The 21,872-nt window shown below is 43.4% G+C and overlaps 2 protein-coding genes and 1 pseudogene across 2 annotated transcripts; 2 read left to right on the plus strand and 1 right to left on the minus strand.

The window, feature by feature from the left end:
* Positions 1-5,008: 5,008 nt before the first annotated feature.
* On the minus strand, positions 5,009-5,698 carry LOC131318209 (uncharacterized; annotated as a pseudogene).
* Positions 5,699-6,426: 728 nt separating this feature from the next.
* LOC131318210 (uncharacterized) lies at positions 6,427-7,391 on the plus strand. The gene has a single exon (XM_058348042.1). The coding sequence runs from the start codon at positions 6,588-6,590 to the stop codon at positions 7,326-7,328; it is 741 nt and encodes a 246-aa protein (XP_058204025.1). The 5' UTR covers positions 6,427-6,587; the 3' UTR covers positions 7,329-7,391.
* Positions 7,392-9,201: 1,810 nt separating this feature from the next.
* LOC131317217 (uncharacterized) lies at positions 9,202-11,543 on the plus strand. Its single transcript, XM_058346785.1, has 5 exons — positions 9,202-9,335; positions 9,476-10,590; positions 10,819-10,910; positions 10,976-11,053; positions 11,136-11,543. The coding sequence occupies exons 1-5, from the start codon at positions 9,202-9,204 to the stop codon at positions 11,541-11,543; spliced, it is 1,827 nt and encodes a 608-aa protein (XP_058202768.1).
* Positions 11,544-21,872: the final 10,329 nt, after the last annotated feature.

The following is a 21,872-nucleotide window of genomic DNA, read 5'->3' on the forward strand; positions in this document are numbered from 1 at the left end:
GATAGAGAATGCAATGACTTCAATTTCTGTTTTGCACAAAAAAGTTCCTCGCGGTGTGAGGAATGAGCATGGGCGTGCCAGGACTTGTCACGTCCAACGTAAAGGATCGAGTGCCCTTTTCTGACTTCTTAACTGTGAAAGCGCAAGTGTTGTGATCTTAAGTGTGAGATCACAATGGAGGTTCGTTGTTTGCCACAACGGTTGTGGACTTAGTAATTTCCTAACCGTGTAGAAAAGAAGAACAACGTAAAATAACTTTCTTATATTAGAATAATAAAATTGAGTACAATAAAAAAGTAAAAACTCGAATTACTTGATGAAGTAATTGAGTTGGATTGACAAGGAAAAGTAAAGATAAAACTAACTTGCTAGAAGTTTGAGTGATTGGGTAAGCGCTAGGCTTTATGTGGTGTTGAAATCCTTTTTTGGTGTTGCAAACTAGTATTTATAGGCTAAGAGTCTTCACGGCTCGCTCTTCCTTTGAATTTACTTCCTTTGTCTGGTGATGACAAGTGTGCGATGTATCTTCAATTTCCCTCCAAAGTTACGGTTTTTGGGAGTTGGCACATGTCCTCTTTGATAATGGGTGGTTAATGGAGGTTACCAAAGATAGTGGGCCTTCTCTGTTCCCCTTTTCCATGGCATTCGACAGATAAGGGCCATTTGACTTAATCAAATGACCATGTGATAAACCTCTGAGGCCCGTTCAATTGCACGGAAAGTATGAAAAATGATGGAAAAATCAACTTTTCTATAGCTAGTTTTTTATTTGTTCAGTTACCAAAAAAGTTGTAAGATTCGCAGTTTCAATTTTTCCATTCGGAAACACTTTCCTGCAAAATAGGTATTGCCAAAATGAAAGAATTCTTGTTTTCCTGTAAGATTTCTATCAAAAGAACACACACACAAAAATAAATTTCATTTTCCTTTTCTTCACCTCACTTCAGTTTTCTTGGAAATTAATTTCTCATACAACATTCTTGACAATTGAATGGAGCCTATTGATTCTTTTTTTTCCTCATGGGACTTCATCAGGCTACAACATGATACAAACTTAATTATGGGCTCTTTTAGTCTTCGAATAATTATAGCCCATGATCAAATTGGATTAAAATTAATCGGGCCCAATCAACATTGCTTCAGCCCATTAATTCTAGTCCAAACAAATCTATTTTTCTAGCCTAATTTAATTAAATGGTCCAGCGCTAGTTTAGAACTAGGTGCCAAAAACAGGTGTAAACAATTTTCCATAGCAAATCAACCCACTCACAAGTCACAACTAGATGTACTATTTGTTTGTGCGTGTTGTGTGTTCACACAGCTTGAAGGGAGGTTCACTTCAGTAAAAAGAAATCAAGTCTGTGCAGTGAAATAGTACATGACCAATAATAGGTCTTATGGAGGAAATCAACCTTGGGCCGGTCGCGGAAAATCAACATCCACAAAAAATAGTGAGAAACAACTAGGAGGGGGACCATTGGACAGTAGTACTGGTTATGCACATTGAAAATCCAAAACGAAAATGCATTTAATATCTCTTGAAATTTGGGTATGGATCGAGGTCCATACTCTATGATATTCCGAACCCACGATTGCGGAAGGCAATTAAGCGATGTTGAGAGTTTTGAGTTGAATGCTCGTGCCTTTTGTGCTATACATGGAGCGCCCACTTAGTAAAATTGATTTTTTATTTTTTTTTGTAATCGAGGAACAACTCTGCAGCTGAGTCATTATTGGACCCGACTACACAATCCAAACCTCGGGAGAGACTAGCACAGCAATCCACCTTCATGGCCCCCCACTTAAATCATGGTTTGAATCCAAAGGGAATCGAGCCCTGCTATATTGCAAACGCAAGTTCACTCTTACCATGTTGACAACCCATGAATGTATTTCCTTTTGTGTCAACGCCAAGGAGCTAGGTGTGGGAGGCCCTTCGTACTTTCCATGAGGGAATTGAAATCGTTAAGAGTCTTTAAGCTTCAAATGTGTACTACTTCTTCCATCCCAATTTGCTTGTTCTGTTTGGAAAAACGAGTTTTTATAGGTAGAATGATGAAAAATATAAGTCATTGACTTTTTCAATTTGCCCCCACTTTATACTTTGTTGACATGACACTTAGGCCCCATTTGATAAACTTATTAGACCTTGGGATTGAACTACCAATCTCAAGGGACTATCAATCCTTTGTTTGGTAACCTAAAATGGGTTAGGACTATTAGTCCCTTGGGACTAGTAAGGTGGGCTTTAGGGGGTATTATGAATACACCGGAGGAGATGGTATTACAAATCCCAACCCAACCTCCAACACATTCTCATTACTAATTTCTTCTATCAATCCAATCACATCATCTAATCTCATCTCAAATAAACATAATATTAATAATCTCATCATCCAATCACATCTCAAACAAACATACTCATTATCAATCCCAATCTTAATTTCATTTTCTTACAAATCCCACGCATCTATCACTGTTATCAAACGGGGCCTTAATGTAGAAAAGAAATTGTGAAAGAGTAATGACGCACAATTTTTTATGTTATGTTTTTAAAACGAACATTAATATTAGAACATCCATAAAAGAAAGAATTACCAGCAATTTGGAATGGAGGAAATACTAAATTTGAGGAACTTAACATACATTGAGATGAAACGTTTGATAGCTTCATCACTAAGCTCACCGACATTGTTAATACTTTTCACGGATTAGGTGAACCTCTCTCTTATCTTAAAGTGTAATGCATACAAATGAAATGTTTGATAACGTCCTGTTCGTCACATAATTATTGGGATGTTAGCTATTCTTGAGTTTAATTTACTTGTCTTGAACTCTGACGTAATGATATAATTTCATGTTAGTGTGTGTTTGTCTACAGTCAGGTTCCGGTGAGGGATCCTGCATTTTATTAAAATGCGGGACTTCCCTTCCCGATTGAATTTCGATGATTCGAGCCGCTCAAAGTAATCAGAACGTGATTTTAAGGGTTCCCGTGAGAAATCAGCAAAAAAATGACCGGGAAGGGCTTCATCCGAGCAGTTTTCATTGAACGGTTCAAAAAAAAACTGCTCGAATGAAGTCCTTCCCGGTCATTTTTTTTGTTGATTTCTCGCGGGGACCCTTAAAATCACGTTCTGCACACATTGAACGGTTCGAATTTTCAAAATTTGATCAGAAAATGAAAGTCCCACATTTTAACAAAGTGAGGGAATATATGTGTATATATATACACGGGACGGTTCAAGAGACACCCAAAAAAATACCTAAAAAAATATCCCAAATCTCAATCTCATAGTTTCCGATCAAATTTTTATGATCCGAACCGTTCAATATATACAGAATGTGATTTTAAGGATGCCCACGAGAAATTAGAAAAAAAAAATGACTGAGAAAAGCTTGATTTGGACAGTTTTTATTTGAACTGTTCAATAAAAATCTGGTCAAAATTATTTGGATCAAGCCTTTCCCTGTCATTTTTTTTGCTTATTTCTCACGGGTACCCTTAAAATCACGTTCTGATCACATTGAGCGGCTCGGATCATCAAAATTTGATCAGGAATTATGAGGTATTTTTTTAGGTATTTTTTTGGGTGTCCTCGGAACCGTATATATATATATACAGTCCGGATCTCCTGAGGGATCCCGCACGGGCTTACCGTGCAAGACTCCCCTTTTCCGATCGAATTGCGACGATCCGATCTGCTCAAAGTGATCAGAACGTGATTTTAAGGATACCCGCGAGAAATCAGCAAAAAAAATGATCGGGAATGGCTTGATCCGAACAGTTTTTTATTGAACGGTTCAATAAAAAACTGCTCGGATCAAGCCCTTCCCGATCATTTTTTTTGCTGATTTCTCGTGGGTACCCTTAAAATCACATTTTGAACACATTGAACGGCTCAGATAATTGCAATTCGATCGGGAAAGGGGAGTCCCGCACGGTAAGCCCGTGCGGGATCCCTCATTAGAAATATTTTGAATATATATATATATATATATATATATATATATATATATATATATATATATACACACACACACACACACAATTCACTTCCCGTAAGGACCACCTTAACTTAATAAAATGCAGACCTCCCTTTTCTGATCGAATTTTGATGATCTGAGCCGCTCAATGTGTTCAGAACGTGATTTTAAAGATATCTGCGAGAAATAAAAAAAATGACTGGAAATGGCTTCATCCGAGTAGTTTTTGTTTGTTTTTTATGGAACGGTTCAAACAAAAACTGTTCGGATGAAGTCCTTCCCGGTCTTTTTTTTTTTTGGTCGATTTCTCGCAAGTACCCTTAAAATCACATTCTGTACACATTGGGCGGCTCGAACTATCAAAATTCGATCGGAAAATGGGAGAAATTGGAAGATCCTTATTCGATCACATTCTTTATAAAAAGAAGAAGGCATAACCCAGGGAAGACTCTCCCATAGGCTATACCTTGGAAGAGTCTCCCTTAGTTGTGTTGTGCGCAGTGGCCCCAAACACCGCACAATGGTTAAGTTCAGAGTATGCAGCTGCCAAGGATCGAACCTATGCGCGAAGCCTTGGTATGTTTAAACCACAACTTGCGGCCCGATCCTTGACCAACTGCACGACACCCCTGGGGGCCACATTCTATATACTCCTATATCACTAAATCCTTTACCTTGGACAAGAAAAAAAGAACATGTTGATTGGATGACCAACATACGAGATTATATCGTAAATCCTTGAACCGCATTTTCGGCATTTAGATGCAACAATTTTGGAGGAAAGGATTACATTCTCGTTAGATCACCAACCCTCCACAAAGTGTCAGTAATTCGCCACTCTTTAGTCTGCTAAGATTATTCCTCCAATGGGAGACATATTCCCTTGCTATTAATTCGACCAATCAAACATGGTAAAAATGTACTACTTTCTTTTAGGAGGAAGGCCAAAACTACCGTAACAGCTCTCTGTAAAGCAAACTCAAATAGGCATGTTTTGCTCTTTCAGTGGTACTCCAAATGTAAACTCAGAAAACAAGGTTCACAATGAATTAACAACAAAGAGGACTGGCGAGACATTATTGATTTTTGTCAAAGTAAGCAATCACATAATCTTATCAGTTGACAAGAAACTATAGACAAACACATCTCAATTCCCCCTTTGTTAAACACATACTTCCTCAACAACCCTTCCTTTTTGAACCCAACTTTCTTCAACACCCTCTGAGACCCCTTATTTTCTTCCTCCACCAAAGCCTCTATCCTTACCAAATACTCAAAATCTTTAAACACGGTAGAAGTAGCCATTTTAAGTGCCACTGTCACAATCCGCTGGTTCCAATACTCCAAGCCCACAGCGTACTCGATTTCGGCTAGGTGGCGATCACTGCCTGACTCGGGCTTGATGGAAACGTACCCGATTGAACGGTCATCCAAGCATATGGACCATTGCCACGGGTGAGGTATTGCAAACTCCTTGAGGTAATTCAAGGCCTCTTCTCTAGAGGGGTTGGGATACCATCGGAGGTAGTGTGTCACTCTTTCATCTTTGGCCCATGAGAAGAAGTCATCGGCGTCGGAAAGTTTGAACGGACGAAGAGAGATTCTGGTGGGGTCCATTGAGATTTAGCAGAATTGGGAAGTTTCGATCAGATGGTTTGGAGAGTCTGTCTTCCGTTGGTTCACTTCAAATGGGCAATGAGTGGGGTGAATGAATTTCGTACTTCAAGAATTTGGAGCATCATATATACTATAGATATATAGCCAAAATGTCAATTCCCTCTTTGTTTCACTTTAAGAATCGTATCCTAATCCCAAGGGGTCGACCAAGTGTTCTAACCTGCGATTTAGGTGTTTGTTTCATCCTAAGATCTCGGGTTCAATTCTCCTTGCCAACAATTCTTGGAACTTTCTCAACCTCACGCATAAGCGTGTGAAATGGCTATGGGAGGGATTGTAAGGATGTCCGAGGTGCACACAAGTTGGTCCAGGATACCCTGCATTACAAAAAAAAAATTACAAAAAAAAAAAAAGAGAATCGTATCCTCCAAGGCAACTTACAAAACGTTTTGGTCCCTCCACTTTGGTGGACAGTGTTGAAATGAACTCACATGGAACTTTCTTTTGGAAAAATTGATCAACTAAGGTGGGGTAATTCTGTCATTATCAACGTCAAAAAAATTGCCACCATACTAGCTACCAGAAATGCTACTGGTACAACGGCTGCTGTACCAGTAGCAGCGTCCTACTAGCTACCATCTAAAAGACAGGGTATCAATTATATTCTTCAGGAGTAATGGTTTTTTTCTTACCCAAGTCAGTATGCTCTCAGATGAAAAAAAAAACCTAAGTATGTGGGCCTCACTTTCAAGGGCGTGCACCCATACAGAAGCAAAACATTGTTCCTAGAGCACATAATAAATAATCTTCCGAATAAAACATTGTTGAATTGTCGTATTGTCGCATTAGACCACTTTAGTGCATCCTGGACATGACAGAATTAGAATCAACCGATTACATAATTGTCCATGTTTTGCCTCTTGATTATTGTTTGACCTTATTTTAGGAATCAACTATGGCGGCCGTAAAAATTTTGTCTTCCTATGGTCCATTCCTTAGTCACCAAGTCCTGCAAAATTCAATTCCTTCGCAAGGACCTTTATCTATTCCTTATTCCTCGCAATTTCTTCTACTTCTATATAAACCCAAACATTCTTCAACTGCACAATACCCATAAATCAAATCCCACAAAAAAAAAAAAAAAAATGGAAGAACTTCTAATCAAATCAGAAGATAAACAAACCAATGATCAAGATTTCACGAACATCCATCTCCGGCTTTTAGACCTCTCCGATATCGACGATTACATGGTCTGGGCTACAGATGATAAAGCCAACCAATTTTCGTCATGGGACCCTAATACATCAAAAGAAGTTGCCATGAACTATATAGCCGATTTCATAATCCCCCATCCTTGGTTCAGGGCAATCTGCATCGACGATCGTCCGATCGGGTCGATTTCTGTTACCCCAAACAGGGGAAGTGACAGTCGTAGGGGGGAAATTGGGTATGTTTTGGGGTCAAAGTATTGGGGCAAAGGGATTGCCACTAGGGCTGTAAAAATGGCTGCTGCTGAAATATTTTTTGAGTGGCCACATTTGGAGAGGCTTGAGGGTTTAGTGGATGTTGGTAATATAGGGTCACAAAAGGTGTTGGAAAAAGCTGGGTTTCAGAGAGAAGGTGTTCTGAGGAAGTATGTTATACAGAAGGGGAGAGCTAGGGATGCGGTTGTCTTCAGCCTTTTATCAACTGATCCCCAAGTACAGTTAGGTTTTTTCGATTGATTTATTTTCCGATGGAAGAGTTTTCGGTTGTGGTGTTTAAGTATAGTGTTTTGCTGGGGATATGAACGTGTTCGGCTTCGAAATGGCTCAAGGACTGAGCGGGCGTGCCAAGACTTCTCGCGTCTAACTTAAAGGGCTGAGCGTCCCTTTTCTGACTTCTAGATCTGAGAGGGCGATAGTGCTGCAACCTAAGAGCTGGATTGCAGTGAAGATCCGTGATTTTGCCTCTTCGTGCGAGGACTTAATAATTTCCTAACCGTGTAGGAAAGAAAGTAACAGCGTAGAATTACTTTACTATATCGTAATAATAAAGTAAGGGATGAGGAGAGCTATGAATAACTTTATTATATTTCATAATAATAAAGTTGGGGTACAAGAGAGATAGAAACCCGAATTACTTGGTGAAGTAATTGAGTGAGGGTGAGAAAATAGAGATAGTTGCTTCGCTTGGAAGGCTTTGGTTTTAAGTGTTGAGCTTGATTGGTGTCGGAACCCTTTTTTCTTCTTGTCTTCTAATATTTATAGGCCAAAGATCTTCGATTTTCTGCATGTAAAAGGCTTGTTGTTCTCTTCTCATGGCGCCATGTGTCCTTTGTAACTTCCCCTTCATGAGATCATGGACTAATGGGTGGTTATTGGAAGTTACAAAAAGTCATGGGCAAATAATGCACTGGTCCAGATCTGAGCCGAGCTTCTTGCCTTCACCACGAGCTGCCATGTGTCCCGAGTAAGCCTCAGATGTTGCCACGTGTCCCAAGTAACTACCCATTCACATATTAGTGGGATCATGGGTAGTTATTGGAGGTAAATAACAATTACCCATGTGTTTATTTGATCATGGGTAATTAATGGGATAATGGGCCTACTTTTCCTCCTCCTTTTGTGGGCGGCAAAGAACTCCCAGCCATTTGACTCGGTCAAATGGCTTTCACCAGGCAACACTTCCTTATTTCTTTCCACTTTTCATGGGCCACTTGGGTAATGGGCCATTCAATTAAACTAAATGGCCTACTAACATATTTAGTCCACATCAACATTTGGGCCAGCCGAATGTTTTTTACAAATTGGCCCAAAACCTTTAAACCCGAGCCTGGACCAAATTAAAATTAATTGGGCACACTTAACATGGGTTCGGCCCATTAATTTTAACTCAATTCATCTCTATTTTTGGCCCAATTTAATTAAAAGATAATTAAATGGCCTTCTAACGCTTGCTCAAGACTGGGTGCCAAAAACGGGTGTAAACAATGCCCCCCCATGCCTTGATCTTGTTCAAGATCTAGGCTTGTAAATTAGGACAAAGTACAGTTTTTGGCATAACCAAACGAGTCCTTATTACTAGATCTGAAAAATAATCAGGCTTTATTTAGCCTAAGAATTTTTCAAAAGTTCAAATATTTATACTTAAAAAGATAATCAGGCCATAATAAGCCTAACCACTTTTCAAGTTCCAAAGTATATCTCCTTAATTGAATTTGAATCCTTCCATTTTGAATCTCAACCATCTTCGAGATAAATAACACCCCCCAAGGAGTCTTGCTGGCAGCAACAATTATCACCGGCTTAGGCCTGAGGGACACGTGTCATCACCCCAGGCCGTGCATTGGCTGCCATGCAGCTTTTCAAACCGTCAGGACTCTTTGCATCAACCAAGAGTCCAACCTTTGAGCTGCTTCTTCAACTTTGATCAAAAGGATAGAGAGAGAAAAGGAAAAAACAACGGCATTAATTGTACCATCACCCACAAAGCCCCATTCTTGCTTTTCGTTCTCTCTCCACACCTTCTCTGCTTCCGCTCCTCTTGCACGAACAAAGTCCAGAAAAAGCCCTAAACCACCATTCTTGCACTCAAATCCTCTGATCTACACCAGAGATGGCGACCCACAAAGCTAATGCTCCTCCTCCAAATCCCAACAGCCTTGCCATTCAAATCCGCAAGATCATTGACGAAGAACGTATAGCAATTACCAGTGACGTCCTGGTCATTGCAAATGCCGATCGAGTCGGGTTGGGGCCTGCATTTCAATTAGGGTTTCCTTCCCAACTTGCACCGATGTACCCATTGGCTGAGGAAGCCTTCCCTTTGAATCCCCGTCCCTTGACTGGAGTCGTTTCAACACTGATATCCCCAATCGCCTCTGGCACAGACCTGATGCCAAGTACGTAGAGTGGCTTGACCGAATGCTTGAAGCCAAGGGAGATCTGTGGAGGCAAATAGGGATTCGAGATGCCATTTTGCTCAGCCGGTCACTTATTGATATGGACAAAAATCTCTTCCTGGCCGCTTCTCAATTCTGGTCAGTCACCACAAACTCATTTCATTTTAAGGTAGGCCTCATGAGCCCTACCCTTCAGGACTTAGCTTTCTTGACAGGCCTCCGTCCCCATGGGATAGAGGCCAATTACTTTTTGTCACAGAAAACTCCTTACTTTGAGTATAAAGAACCCTTGTCTTTTACCCCCTTCTTTAACCATTATGCCAAAAAGGGACCCGTTGAGGATAGTGAACACGTGGCCTTCCTCCTGTATTGGTTAAACAAATTTATCTTCTGTGTCTCCGCAAATAGGGTCACCAAGGATTTTATAGACTTGGCATGTGCCCTGGCTTCTGGGCAGAAGCTGGCATTAGGCCCTTTGGTCTTACCCCATCTTTACCGTGGTATGAAGGAACTGATTAGCAACAAATTTATCTTTGCCCCCGAACCCCTGTGGATTATGACCCTATGGTTATGGTCCTACTTTCCTAAACTTGCCCCACCCATGAACAAAAAGCCAGAACACACCTGTTACGGCCTCCATTACACTGGTGCTCGCGGTCCTAGATACGCCTTCGGGACCTACTTCAAGTTCTTCTACCATCAACTCACTGGGATGGGGAAGAACTGGCTGCCCTTTGTCAGGGATACGGTGCCCTGGTGGCTAAAACAAGAAGCCTCAGATCCAGGTGATGACTATGACGACCATCTCGAGATTTGGAGCAGCTTTCTGATTTCCAGAGACCTCATGTATGGCATGGCCTATACTCCTACCAATTACAAGTGTGGAGTTGAGTACTATAATGCAGCCCAATTTGCCAGACAGTTCGGCCTTTGTCAACTCACTCCATTGCCTCCATACCAGTCCCTAAATGAGGATTTCACCGACAGGCCCGTCGTTCAACCAAAGGACCTAGAGAGGGTTAGGAACACTCTCCTTGAGCTTCGGAAGACCTTTGCCCTTCATCGCTATGCTGAACGCACCGACAAAGGAGCCAAATTTGATAGTTGGTGGGGAGGATACACAAGAATGCATTTCGTTAAACCCTACCTGGAGGTCTTGACCACACTCCTGCCATAGTCTGCTGGAGTGCCTGAGGCTGGCATTACCATGCCCCTACAATAGATCAGTCCTTCTCCATCCTTGAACATAAAGAGGAAAGGTAAGACCCACCCCTTTGCTGTTGTAAATATCTTGAATTCAATATTTGGGCTAATCTCTTCCTTGTATCCAGGTCCAGAAAGCATTCCTGATGAGACCCCTACCGAAACTGCGCCACAGAAACCCAAAAGGACCAAGATGCTTGCACGCAAGCAGGCGCCAGAGGTAAAACTCTTTTAGCTTCTCCCCATTCCTTCTGTACATCACTTATGTCTTAAATTTCCTCACAGGCCTCTCAGACCACTGTGGCGGGTAGAACAAAGAGTAGTGCCAAAACCAGTTCACTTGAGTCTGACCCTTTGGAAAAGGTTTGTCCTTTTCATGGCTTTGCCCTTAACCTCATTAAAACCTCCTGCTAAATCTCATTTCTCTAGACATGCCACCTCCAAGATCAAAGAAGGGCAAGCTGATTCCGCTCTTACCAAGAAGAGGTTGAGGAAGAAAAAACCTGTTCCAGTTGACTCTGAAAATACCGTGTTTGCTACAGCGGGCAATCCCATTGTAAGGATGTATTGTGACATGTCCTCTTCAGCATTTATGGCCTCTTATTATCACCTAATCCCTCTTGCTTTTAATCCCAAGGAACTTGATGAGTATTTCGAAGAAGAGAAAGAGATAGAAGACAAAGGACTCGGCATGCCTCAACAAGAACCTGAACACGAAGCATCATCTAGGACCCCAGAGAAGCCCAGTTCTCCAGTGATCAAACCTATCCCATCGACTGATCCTCCTGCCGAACCTGAATTCGTTGTCGTGCCAGAGGAAGAAGAAGAAGAAGATCTGGACACATTATTTTAGTCTGCTCAGGATTTGCTAAAGGCAGCCAATTCTGGTACCTCAGGTAGTGGTCTTGGGTCAACCTCCCAATCTCAATTTACACCAGATGAAATTGCCGAGGCCAAAACAGCTCTTAGGATGGCCCTTCTACAGAACTTCAAGGTTGTTGTCCACCCAGCTCGAGCCTCGAGTATCAAGAAGGCCATGGAGGTGCTGGTGAAGTCCCAAGCCTTGGGTACAGAGGAGACCTCCCTTCAATACTTCCAAAAAGACTTCCCTACCATGATCAAGTCCTATGATTCTTCCTCCCACGAACTTAACAAGGTCAATGCCAAGCTGGCAGAATTGCATCTGGTTGATATGGAGCTCACCAAATTCAATTCCGAATGGAATCAGCTTAAAGAAGACATCAAGGTTAATGAAGCAAGCATCACTACCACCTCCAATGAAATTCAAGATCTCAAAACCCAATTGGCAATAGCTAAAGGCCGGATGGAAGACCTTCGGAAGGAATCCAAAGTCTTGTCCCAACATCATGAAGAACTAAAAGCTGGATCAAAAAGCCAGAAAATGAAGTTGAACCTCCTAGTTGAAGAAGTTCCAGGCCTTCGTGGACAACGAGACACATTGGAAACTCAGCTTGCCAATCTTGACACCTCGTGGGCAAACCTCAAAAGCAGTCTTGAAGGCCTCCTATAGGTCTTGACCTCAAAACTTTCACTTTTGAACGTTGGTTTGTAATAATTAGTTTATCTGCTTCTTGCCTGGCCTGGAACTTTCCCTTAAATGGCCAAGGCAATGGTTTGGTTTGATAACAGGCGGCCTGAACTTGAGGCCTTTTTGAATTTTGCATAATAGGTATCATGGTCTCCGTTCAGGCCTTGCTATAAAATCTTATTGTGGTTCGTTAAATTGAATTTCTCCAAAGTCTCTCATCTCCCACATAGTAGGATAGTGATGCTTTAGATACTTTCCATTCGTTAAATGCTTAAACAGACCACCATTTAGGTCCATAAGAAGATATACATTACCTCTAAGGACTTGAGCAATCTGGTAAGGTCCTTCCCAGGTTGGAGACCACTTGCCATATCTTGAGTTCTTTTCTCCTAAGGGGAAGACTGCCTTCCAAACCAAATCACCCTCAGTAAAGCTCTTTTTCCTTACACGTTTGTCATAAGATCTTGAGACTCTTCTTTTCTGAACCAACATATGATCAAGGGCTGCAAGCCTAACCTCGTCCAAGTCCTCAAGCTCCATCAGCATGGCCTGAGTAAAGTCTGCAGGAGTGAGGCCATGTTGATATGCTATTCTTGCTGACTTTACTGCTACCTCCATTGGTAGGAATGGATCATGCCCGTATACCAACATATAAGGAGTTATATTGGTGGCTTCCTTCTTTGAGGTTCTGTAGGCCCATAAGGCCTCAGAAAGCAATTCGTGCCAGGCCCTTGGATTATCTTCCACCATTTTTTCTATAATGTTGACAAGAGTCCTGTTGGTAGATTCAGCTTGACCATTTCCTCGTGCATAATAAGGAGTAGAGTTGGAGATAATAATATTTTGCTGTGCAGCAAAGTTGACCACTTGTTCCCCCATAAATATTGTACCCCTATCTACAACTAAGTGTTCAGGTAGCCCAAACCTATGGATGATTCTTTCCTTGATCACCTTAATTACTTCTTGTTGATCCACAGACTTTAATGGCACAGCTTCTGCCCATTTGGTGAAGTAATCCGTGGCTACCAAGATGTAAGTATGATTTCCAGACGAAGGAGGATAAATTTTCCCAATCACGTCAAGGACCCAACCTCTAAATGGCCAAGGTTTGACCACGGCATGGTAATCAGCTGCAGGAACACGCTGAATTGGGCCATGGGCTTGGCAAGGTTGACATCCTTTGGAAAAATGAATACAATCCTCTAAGATGGTTGGCCAATAGTATCCATACCTTCTAATTAGCCATCTCATCTTTATTCCCGATTGATGAGCTCCACAGATTCCTTCATGGACTTCACTCATGACCCTCATAGCCTCGGGGTGCCCTAAACACCTTAAAAGTAGATCATCCTCAAAGCTTTTCTTGTATAATTCATCACCCACAAAGATATAGCTCATAGCCCTTCTCCTTACTTTCCTAGAGGTTCTGTAATGAGGCCTCTTTAGGAAGGAAATAATAGGTGTACGCCAATCGTTCTCTGGTTCATCATCTGATTCTTCACCTGTGAAGTCTGAAGTGAACACCTCCAGTCCCAGACCTCTCCTTCTAACAGATGGTAACAACCTCTTTTGGACTGTGATGATTTTGTGGATTGTTTCTGGAGCTAGCTTCAGACCTGTTGAGGCCTGAGCCAAGCTGTTGGCTTCAGTGTTCATACTCCTTGCCACGTGCTTGACAGTTACATTATCAAAATCTTGAATTAATTGCAGTGCTGCCATATAATAAGGAGCCAAGTCCTCACTATAGCATTTGAATGCTCCCGCCAAGTGATTGATTACAAGGTTTGAATCCCCAATAATTTTTACTTCTCTGGCCTCTAGATCTCTTAGGATTTCAAGGCCTATAACAACTGCTTCATATTCAGCTTGGTTATTTGTACATGGGAAATCAAATTGGAAGGACAACTCAGTCCTCAGGCCCTGAGGAGAAATAATAATTACTCCACAGCCTGAGACCTGCTGAGTCCTTGACCCATCAAAGAGCAATGTCCAAGGAGTAAGTGATATCTCAAGGGCGTTAAGACTTAACTCGGACTCATCGCCGATATCCACGCATGGATGATCAGCAAGAAAATCCGCTAAGGCCTGACCCTTTACAGCCTTTTGAGGAACGTATTGAAAACTAAACTCCATTAGAGCTAAAGACCATTTGCCAATTCGGCCTCTCATGATTGGCCGAGAAAGCAAGTACTTAATTAGGTCTGTTTTACTCATAATGTAAACCAAAACGGGAAGCATGTAGTGCCTCAACTTTATTGCTGAAAAGTACAAAGCAAGACAAATCTTTTCAATAGGAGTGTATCTCCTTTCATAAGGAGTCAACAACCTACTCAAGTAATAAACCGTCTGTTCCCTCCTTTGAGTGTTATCTTGAGCCAAAAGGCCTCCAATAGAGCCTTTAGCTGCTGAGATGTAGAGCTTCAACGGCCTGTTCTTGATGGGAGGCATAAGGACTGGAGCCGCTGCTAAATAGCCTTTGATCTCATCAAAAGCCTTTTGATGGTTTGCCTCCCACACAAAAGCGTCATGGTCCTTCAGCTTCAAGAGTGGAGAAAAGATCTGAACCTTTCCAGCTAGGTTTGAGATAAACCTTCTTAAGAAGTTGAACAAACCCAAGAGCTTCTGCAACTCTTTCTTGGTGGTAGGAGGCTTTGCTTCCGTGATTGCTTTGGCCTTATTCTTGTCAACTTCAATCCCTCTGTTGTGGACCAAGAATCCAAGGAACTTGCCTGCGGAGACTTCAAAGGCACACTTCAAGGGGTTTACTTTCAAATCAAACTGTTGCATTCTTAAGAAAGACTTCCTTAAGTGTTCCAAATGTTCATCATAGGACTGAGACTTCACCACAATGTCGTCAATGTAGATCTCCATGAAATGGCCAATGAAATCATGAAATATGGCGTTCATTGCTCGCTGGAACGAAGCACCAGCATTCTTTAGGCCGAAGGGCATTACAACCCACTCAAAGGTCCCCAGGGCTCCAGGACACCTAAAAGCGGTCTTAGCCGTATCAGCCTCGTCGATAAAGATCTGATTGTAACCAGAATGCCCGTCCATGAAGGACAAGACCTTGTGACCCGAAGCTCCATCTACCAACTGATCTACGACTGGCATTGGATATTCGTCCTTTGGGGAAGCCAAGTTCAAGTTTCTGAAATCTACACACACTCTGACCTTGCCGTTCTTCTTGAGGACTGGCACAATATTAGCGAGCCAAGTAACATACCTGGCTGTACGTATGAATCCAGCATTGAAAAGACGCTCAATCTCATCTTTGACTTGTAAGTAAACCTCATTGGACATCTTCCTTGGCGGTTGTTTGAAAGGTCTGAATCCTGGTTGTATAGGCAACTTGTGCTCCACTAGGTCTCTGGACAGACCTGGCAGCTCTTCGTAGGTCCAGGCAAAACAGGACTCGAATTCCCCTAAGAGCTGGATGAACTGTTCCTTCACATCCTCTGGCAGAAGTTGACTAATATATACAGGTTTGGGATTTTCTGAATCTCCCAAATTAACTTCTTCTAAAGGATCTTGCACATCAGCCTTTAAGTCATCCAACTTAGCCGGGGCTGCTTCAAGGTCTTCTAGGCGGATTTCATTAAGATCTTCAACCAGGTTTTCATCTTCGTTGATTACTTCGGCCGCACAGGCCGAAAAATCTTCCTGAGACTCTTGACTTCCCATCAACCTCTTCTCTAGTAAATAGGCTTCAAACTTTGACAATGTGGCCTGAAGGGCCACATGTTTCTCTACTTCTGTAGGGCTTACTGACATTGAGAAGGGTGTTTGGATGAAGCTATAATCGGCCCACTTGACTCCGTAATCATTGGACCGATTAATTCTTGGAAAAGTGCCTTCACTTCTTCAGCTGACTTTTTATTATGAATGGGGGCTATTCTATGGCGGCCATACTTGTCAAGGCCTGCCACTTTCATTGGACCAACCCCCTCATCGTATAAGTGGGCCTCAGCATGGTTAGTAGAGGCCTGGAATGGTCTACGGTCAGCCCATATTACTTCCACGTCGTCTTGATTCCAAAAAATAAGACATTGGTGAAGGGTTGAGGGGACCGCTAGACAAGAATGAATCCAATCTCTCCCCAGTAGAACATTGAAGGAAGAGTGTGAATTGACAACAAAGAAAGGTGTTGTTAAGGTCTTGGACCCTATCGTTAAATTCATGATCAAAATACCTTGGCATGCTGTCTCCTTTCCAGTGAAGTCAGTCAAGGTGGCGTTGCATGAAACCCGGTCTTGATCAGTCTTCCCAAGCCTCTGCATCATGACCTTAGGAATGAGATTGGCTGCTGAACCGTTGTCTACCAGGATACAGTTCACTGGCATCCCATCAAGGCAACCAGCAATGTACAAGGGCTTGATGTGTTTGTTCATCGTAGGACTCGGCCTCTCAAAGATCACGCTAGCTGCACAATCTTCACTCTTCTCTTCGGTTTCGTCCTTCAACACGATCAGTGAAGGCCCATTCAGTCCTACAGAGAAGGACTCATTTAAAATCTTCGCTGTCTGTCCCATCTCTACAACATCTCCCTCCATGGCTGTTGGAGTGCTATCCTTGGCTTCCAGATCTGCTGGTAAGAACACGACCATGTTGCATTGTATATCATGACCCTGTCCAGGGACAAATACTTTAGCCTGTGGATTCAATTTGGACTTGCCCCCCGAGTCTGGCCTTCTAGGTCCAAGGACTGTCTTCTGGAGCAAAGTAACTTGTCTTGGTGGAGGCTGAATCCTAGCCTCCTTAAGAGTTCTTTCCAGGAGAGGTTGTTTCTTGGGTACCATTGCCTGCTTTGGAGGTGGTTTGGTAACGGCCTCCTTGTATGTCTTCTTGAACGGGATTTGCTTCTGGGATAAAGTCCTTGGAGGAGGCTCAACGATAGCCTCTTCCACAGTCCTTTCCAAGGGCATGTATACTCTTTTAGCCTTAGGTTTTTCAACCACAGGCTCTTCTGCCAAGACTTCCACCTTTGTTTCTTCTTTGGGGTCGTCTTCATTCATAGGATCGTCAAGTAGGTCTGATTCTTCCTCAGCCCTTCTTGCTGCCTGCCTGAATCGTTGGCGGCGCCTCTTCTGAGATCTGGACAAGGGTGGAGGTTCAGAAGGAAACTTGGGATGTTCCACCCTGTGCCATTCATCTGGAGGAGTGACCAGAGGTCTCACAGCCCTTTGTTTATCCCTGGAAGGAGCAGATATCCTCAAGTTGACGAGCTCATCTTCAATTTCAACCAACCTTGGCTGAATTCAGTTGAACACAGATTCGCGTACAACCCTTCTCCCTTTAGACCTGCATGGCTCCTTAGGACTTGATTCAGCCCTTCCTACAATAATGCTTTTCAATACTGGCTTGCTAGGACTGGCATGATGTCCACACTCTGTACACACCATGGAACAAGTTGGCTTATCTGGTTTCTTCACTCCTGAAGGTCTGGACCACCAAGAGTTTAGCTTTTCAAACCTTCTAACTCGCTCAGTCCTGACGTCACCCTCATCATAATAAGGATCCCAATACCTGCCTGGGCTGGACTTATAGACTGCTCTGGAAGGGGCTCCCAAACTTATCTTCTGCCTAGGAACAGTCCTAGGCATGTCCCTCATGTTGACGGAGACCATATTTGTACTCAGCCCTGAAGGAAAGGGATTGCCATCCATCCCCATGGGCTGCTTGTCTTTCTCAGGGAATTTGAACTCTCCCCGCTCAATTTTGTCCTGGATATCATTTCTAAATACTATGCAGTTGTTAGTAGTATGACTCCAAGAATTGTGATACTTACAATACTCTTTGCCCTTCAGTTCTTCCGGAGTTGGAATCTTGTGACCAAAGGGCAGTTTGAGCAGCTTGTCGGCCAGGAGTTGATCAAAGATCGCTTCAGCCCTACCCACGTCGAATGTATAGGTTATGGTTGACTTATTGAAAGAGCTCTGTGCTGACTGCTTTGTGGGCTCCATCTTGACAAAGGCCTTGCAAACGTATGGCTTTTTGTTAATAATTTCAGCCACTGCCACGTCCGGGTCTGCTTCTGCTTCCATTGCAGCAACCTCGTAATTAGGGTCGCGGTAATACGTCCCTTTGGATGCCGTCTTCCTGTCCTGCTCTTCCGCTAAGAACTTTTCATAATGAGAAGCCTTAGAAGATTGTAGGGAGGTATTCCCGAGCAGATACATTTAGTTACCAAACACGTGATGTTTGGGAACACGTGGTAAATACGACTGGACTTATCGCCGAGCAGTTCAGTGAACAGCGATATGGACCAGTGATATGAGAAGTCATGGCTATAAATAGATTGTTCGGTTATGATACAGCCGAACAGATGATGTAAAGAACCTTGCACGTAATACGAGTGATCACGGGTTGAAAGCAATGCAATCGATATCCGAATAAATGGTACGTGGGACCATAGTTTGAATATAGACAGGACAGTCATCATGCTAAACAAGTGTTCGGCAATATGGACCAGTGACATGAGAAGTCAGTGGTCCAGGAAGGTTGTACGGGCTCAAGGACCAGTTACATGTGAGGTAACTGGTCCAAGCCGTCTGTTCGGCTATGAGACGGCCGAACAAAGATGGAACTCCAATCGAGAGTAGGAGCAGAGAGAATACTCTGGAAGATTCCAGAATAGTCATGTCTCTTATAGGGATAAAGATCCCAAGAATATAGGATCTGAGAAAGATACCCAACGAGTATGGGATGTTCGGCTCTTAAAGGAAAAGAATCCTAAAAGGACTCTTTCCCATAAACTGATAAAGGAAACGAGACTCCTTGATATCCTGGGTTTCCTATACGAGTTAGGAATCCTATGGCAATAAGGATGCTTGGACAGCAAGCATCCATAAATCTATAAATATGAGGAAAACCTAGAGGTGAGAGGTACGCAATACGTTGCATTATTATTGCTTTCCTACTGATAATTAGGGCTGAGTTTTCTAGTACGTGATACTAACAAAGGCATCGGAGGGCCTTTGCCACGAGAGGCAAAGGTGCACTCACCCCCTGTCTATTTTGCAGATTAGGGTTCAGACGTCGAGCTAGGGTTCCGGTGAAAAGGCACGAATAAGCCGTTGCAATCCAGTTGACCCGAAGCGTCAATTGTTTTCATCCCCCTACAATTGGCACCGTCTGTGGGAAACGAAAGAATTCCCTTTTGAAATACGACCATGGTGGAAGTAACTCCAGCAACACCGCATGAACCAAAAGACGTATTAGATGAGGGAAGGGACAAATCCCCACCTGGGGCTCCGAGAAAGCCCCAGGGTGGGCACAGAAGGAACACGAGTAAGGACCACCCCCTTACCGTGCATCATAACTCCAAAAATAGAGGAGATGGAGAGACGGCTTCAAGATCCACGAGAAGGAGTAAATCCCGTCAAAGGGATGAATCGATCGCGCACTCCAGGAGTGTGCACCATAGTGACGACGTTCTTGATAGAAAGAGGCAAGAAGTCGAGGAATATGCTCGTCTGATTAAAAAACGAGAGCATGAGATCAGAGAATTGGAAAGAATTAGGGAGCATCCGGAGGATTCTGGCCTGTCTCGAGGAAATTCTAGAGGCAGTAGGTATGCTATGGTACAATACAGAAAAGATCCTTCACGAGGAAGAAGGAGCAGAAGTCCTGTCATAGGGCGTCATGAAGCTTCTCCACGGAAAAGGGGAAGAAAAAGTAGAAGCCGAACACCAGAGAGAAGGACTTCTTCACGAAAAAGGAGGAGCAGAGACCGAAGTTCTACCCCCGAGGAAGAGGACACGAGAAAGCATCATCGAGACAGGTACGAAAGACCTGATGCTGATTGGGTCAAGACTTCGGCCCACAAGTCAAAGGAGCAAGAGGATGGGACAGTGACTGCACGAGAAGCAGCACGCAAGGCCCTGAGTAATATTGCAGCCTCTCCCTTTACAAAGAGGCTACAAGAAGCAAGGTTGCCGAGCAGAGTGAAGCACGGTGCATTCGTACTTTACGAGACAAATACGGATCCCGTAGCTCACATACAGCATTACCAACAGGCCATGTTTATGCATGAGGGGGATGATTCCATCTTGTGCAAGATGTTTCCCTCCAGTCTTGGCAAGGTGGCTTTATCCTGGTTTCATAAGTTGGCCCCACGATCCATACGAGGATGGAGGCAGTTGGCAGAGGAATTCACTGCTCGGTTCTTAACGAGCAGAAAGGCCCCAAAGACTTTTGAGAGTCTTTCCACCATGAAGCAGGAGGAGAACGAGCAGATCAGGGATTATGCAAAGAAGTACTGGGAAACTTTCAACGAGATTGAAAGTTGCAGTGAAGAGTATGCAATTGCTACGTTCAAAACTGGTTTGCCTGTTCGGGGGGAGCTGCGCCGTTCATTGAATAAACATCCAGTAGCCACCTTGGCTAAATTGATGGAACGGATAGAGCAACACGCCAGAATGGAGGATGACATACTCCGTGAGGATGGCAGGACGGTTGCCGAACAGCAGAAGGCACCTGCCAAAAAGGTGGATAAGCCAGAACCCAAGTCTTACAAAGACAGAAGGGAGTACGGGCAAGCTAAGAAGGAGGCATACAAGGACAAGCAAGCTCCTGACCCCAAGTCCTTCTTTTCTATCACTACGGTTTGGAAAGAGCCAATATACAGGATTCTTTATCGAATAAAGAATCAGCCATATTTTAAATGGCCCCCAAGTCTAGGTGGAGACAAAGATGCAAAACGTGCTACGAATCAGCACTGCAGTTATCACAAGGATTGGGGCCATATGACTGAGGATTGTGAGGTATACAAGAGGCACCTTGATGATTTGGTCTCTCGGGGCTATCTCAAGGAGTTTATCCAGGAGGACCCTAAAGAGAAAGGGAAGGCCATGGAACTGGGTTACGAGCAACACCCTAAAGGCGTGATCCATATGATACATGGGCTGGCTGCACCTTATACGAGGAGTGAGGTGAGGCTGTTGCAAAGACAGGTCAAGCATGATCAGCACGTGATGCGGTTGAGAAAAAAGAGAGGGCGAGAGACTAATGCATGCAACGAGAGCATGGCATTCAGTGACGATGATTTGGCGGAGGTCCAAATACCCCACAATGATGCATTGGTCGTAACCCTCCGAGTTGGGGAGTACGACATCGAAAGAATTCTAGTGGACTCGGGGAGCTGTACAGAGGTGTTGTACTATGATGCATTCAAGAAGCTGGGCCTGGCCCAATCAGACTTAGAACAGTCTACAACGCCTCTTATTGGGTTCGGTGCAGGAGCAGTCTGGCCCCTCGGAAAGGTAACGTTACCTGTTCGGGCCGGATCAGTAGTGCTGAGAACAGATTTTTTGGTGGTCGATGTCCCATCTTCCTTTAACGCGATTATAGGAAGGACTTGGTTGCACAAAATGAGAGCAGTTTCCTCGACTTATCACCAGATGGTGAAGTTCCCAGGATCAAATGGGATTGAAGTCCTTAAAGGAAACCAGAAGGTGGCACAGCAATGCTTGATTTCCATCATCAAAACAGCCCCAAAGGTCCACCATGTTCACACACTGGAAGTACCAGATCAACCAACCATCGAGGACGTTGGGAGAAGCCCGGCTGAAAAAGTGGTTGAAGGCCTGGAGAAGATTCAGATCAACGAGATTGATCCTGAAAGATATTTTT

The sequence above is a fragment of the Rhododendron vialii genome, chromosome 2a (assembly GCF_030253575.1).
Source record: "Rhododendron vialii isolate Sample 1 chromosome 2a, ASM3025357v1".
NCBI lineage: Eukaryota > Viridiplantae > Streptophyta > Magnoliopsida > Ericales > Ericaceae > Rhododendron > Rhododendron vialii.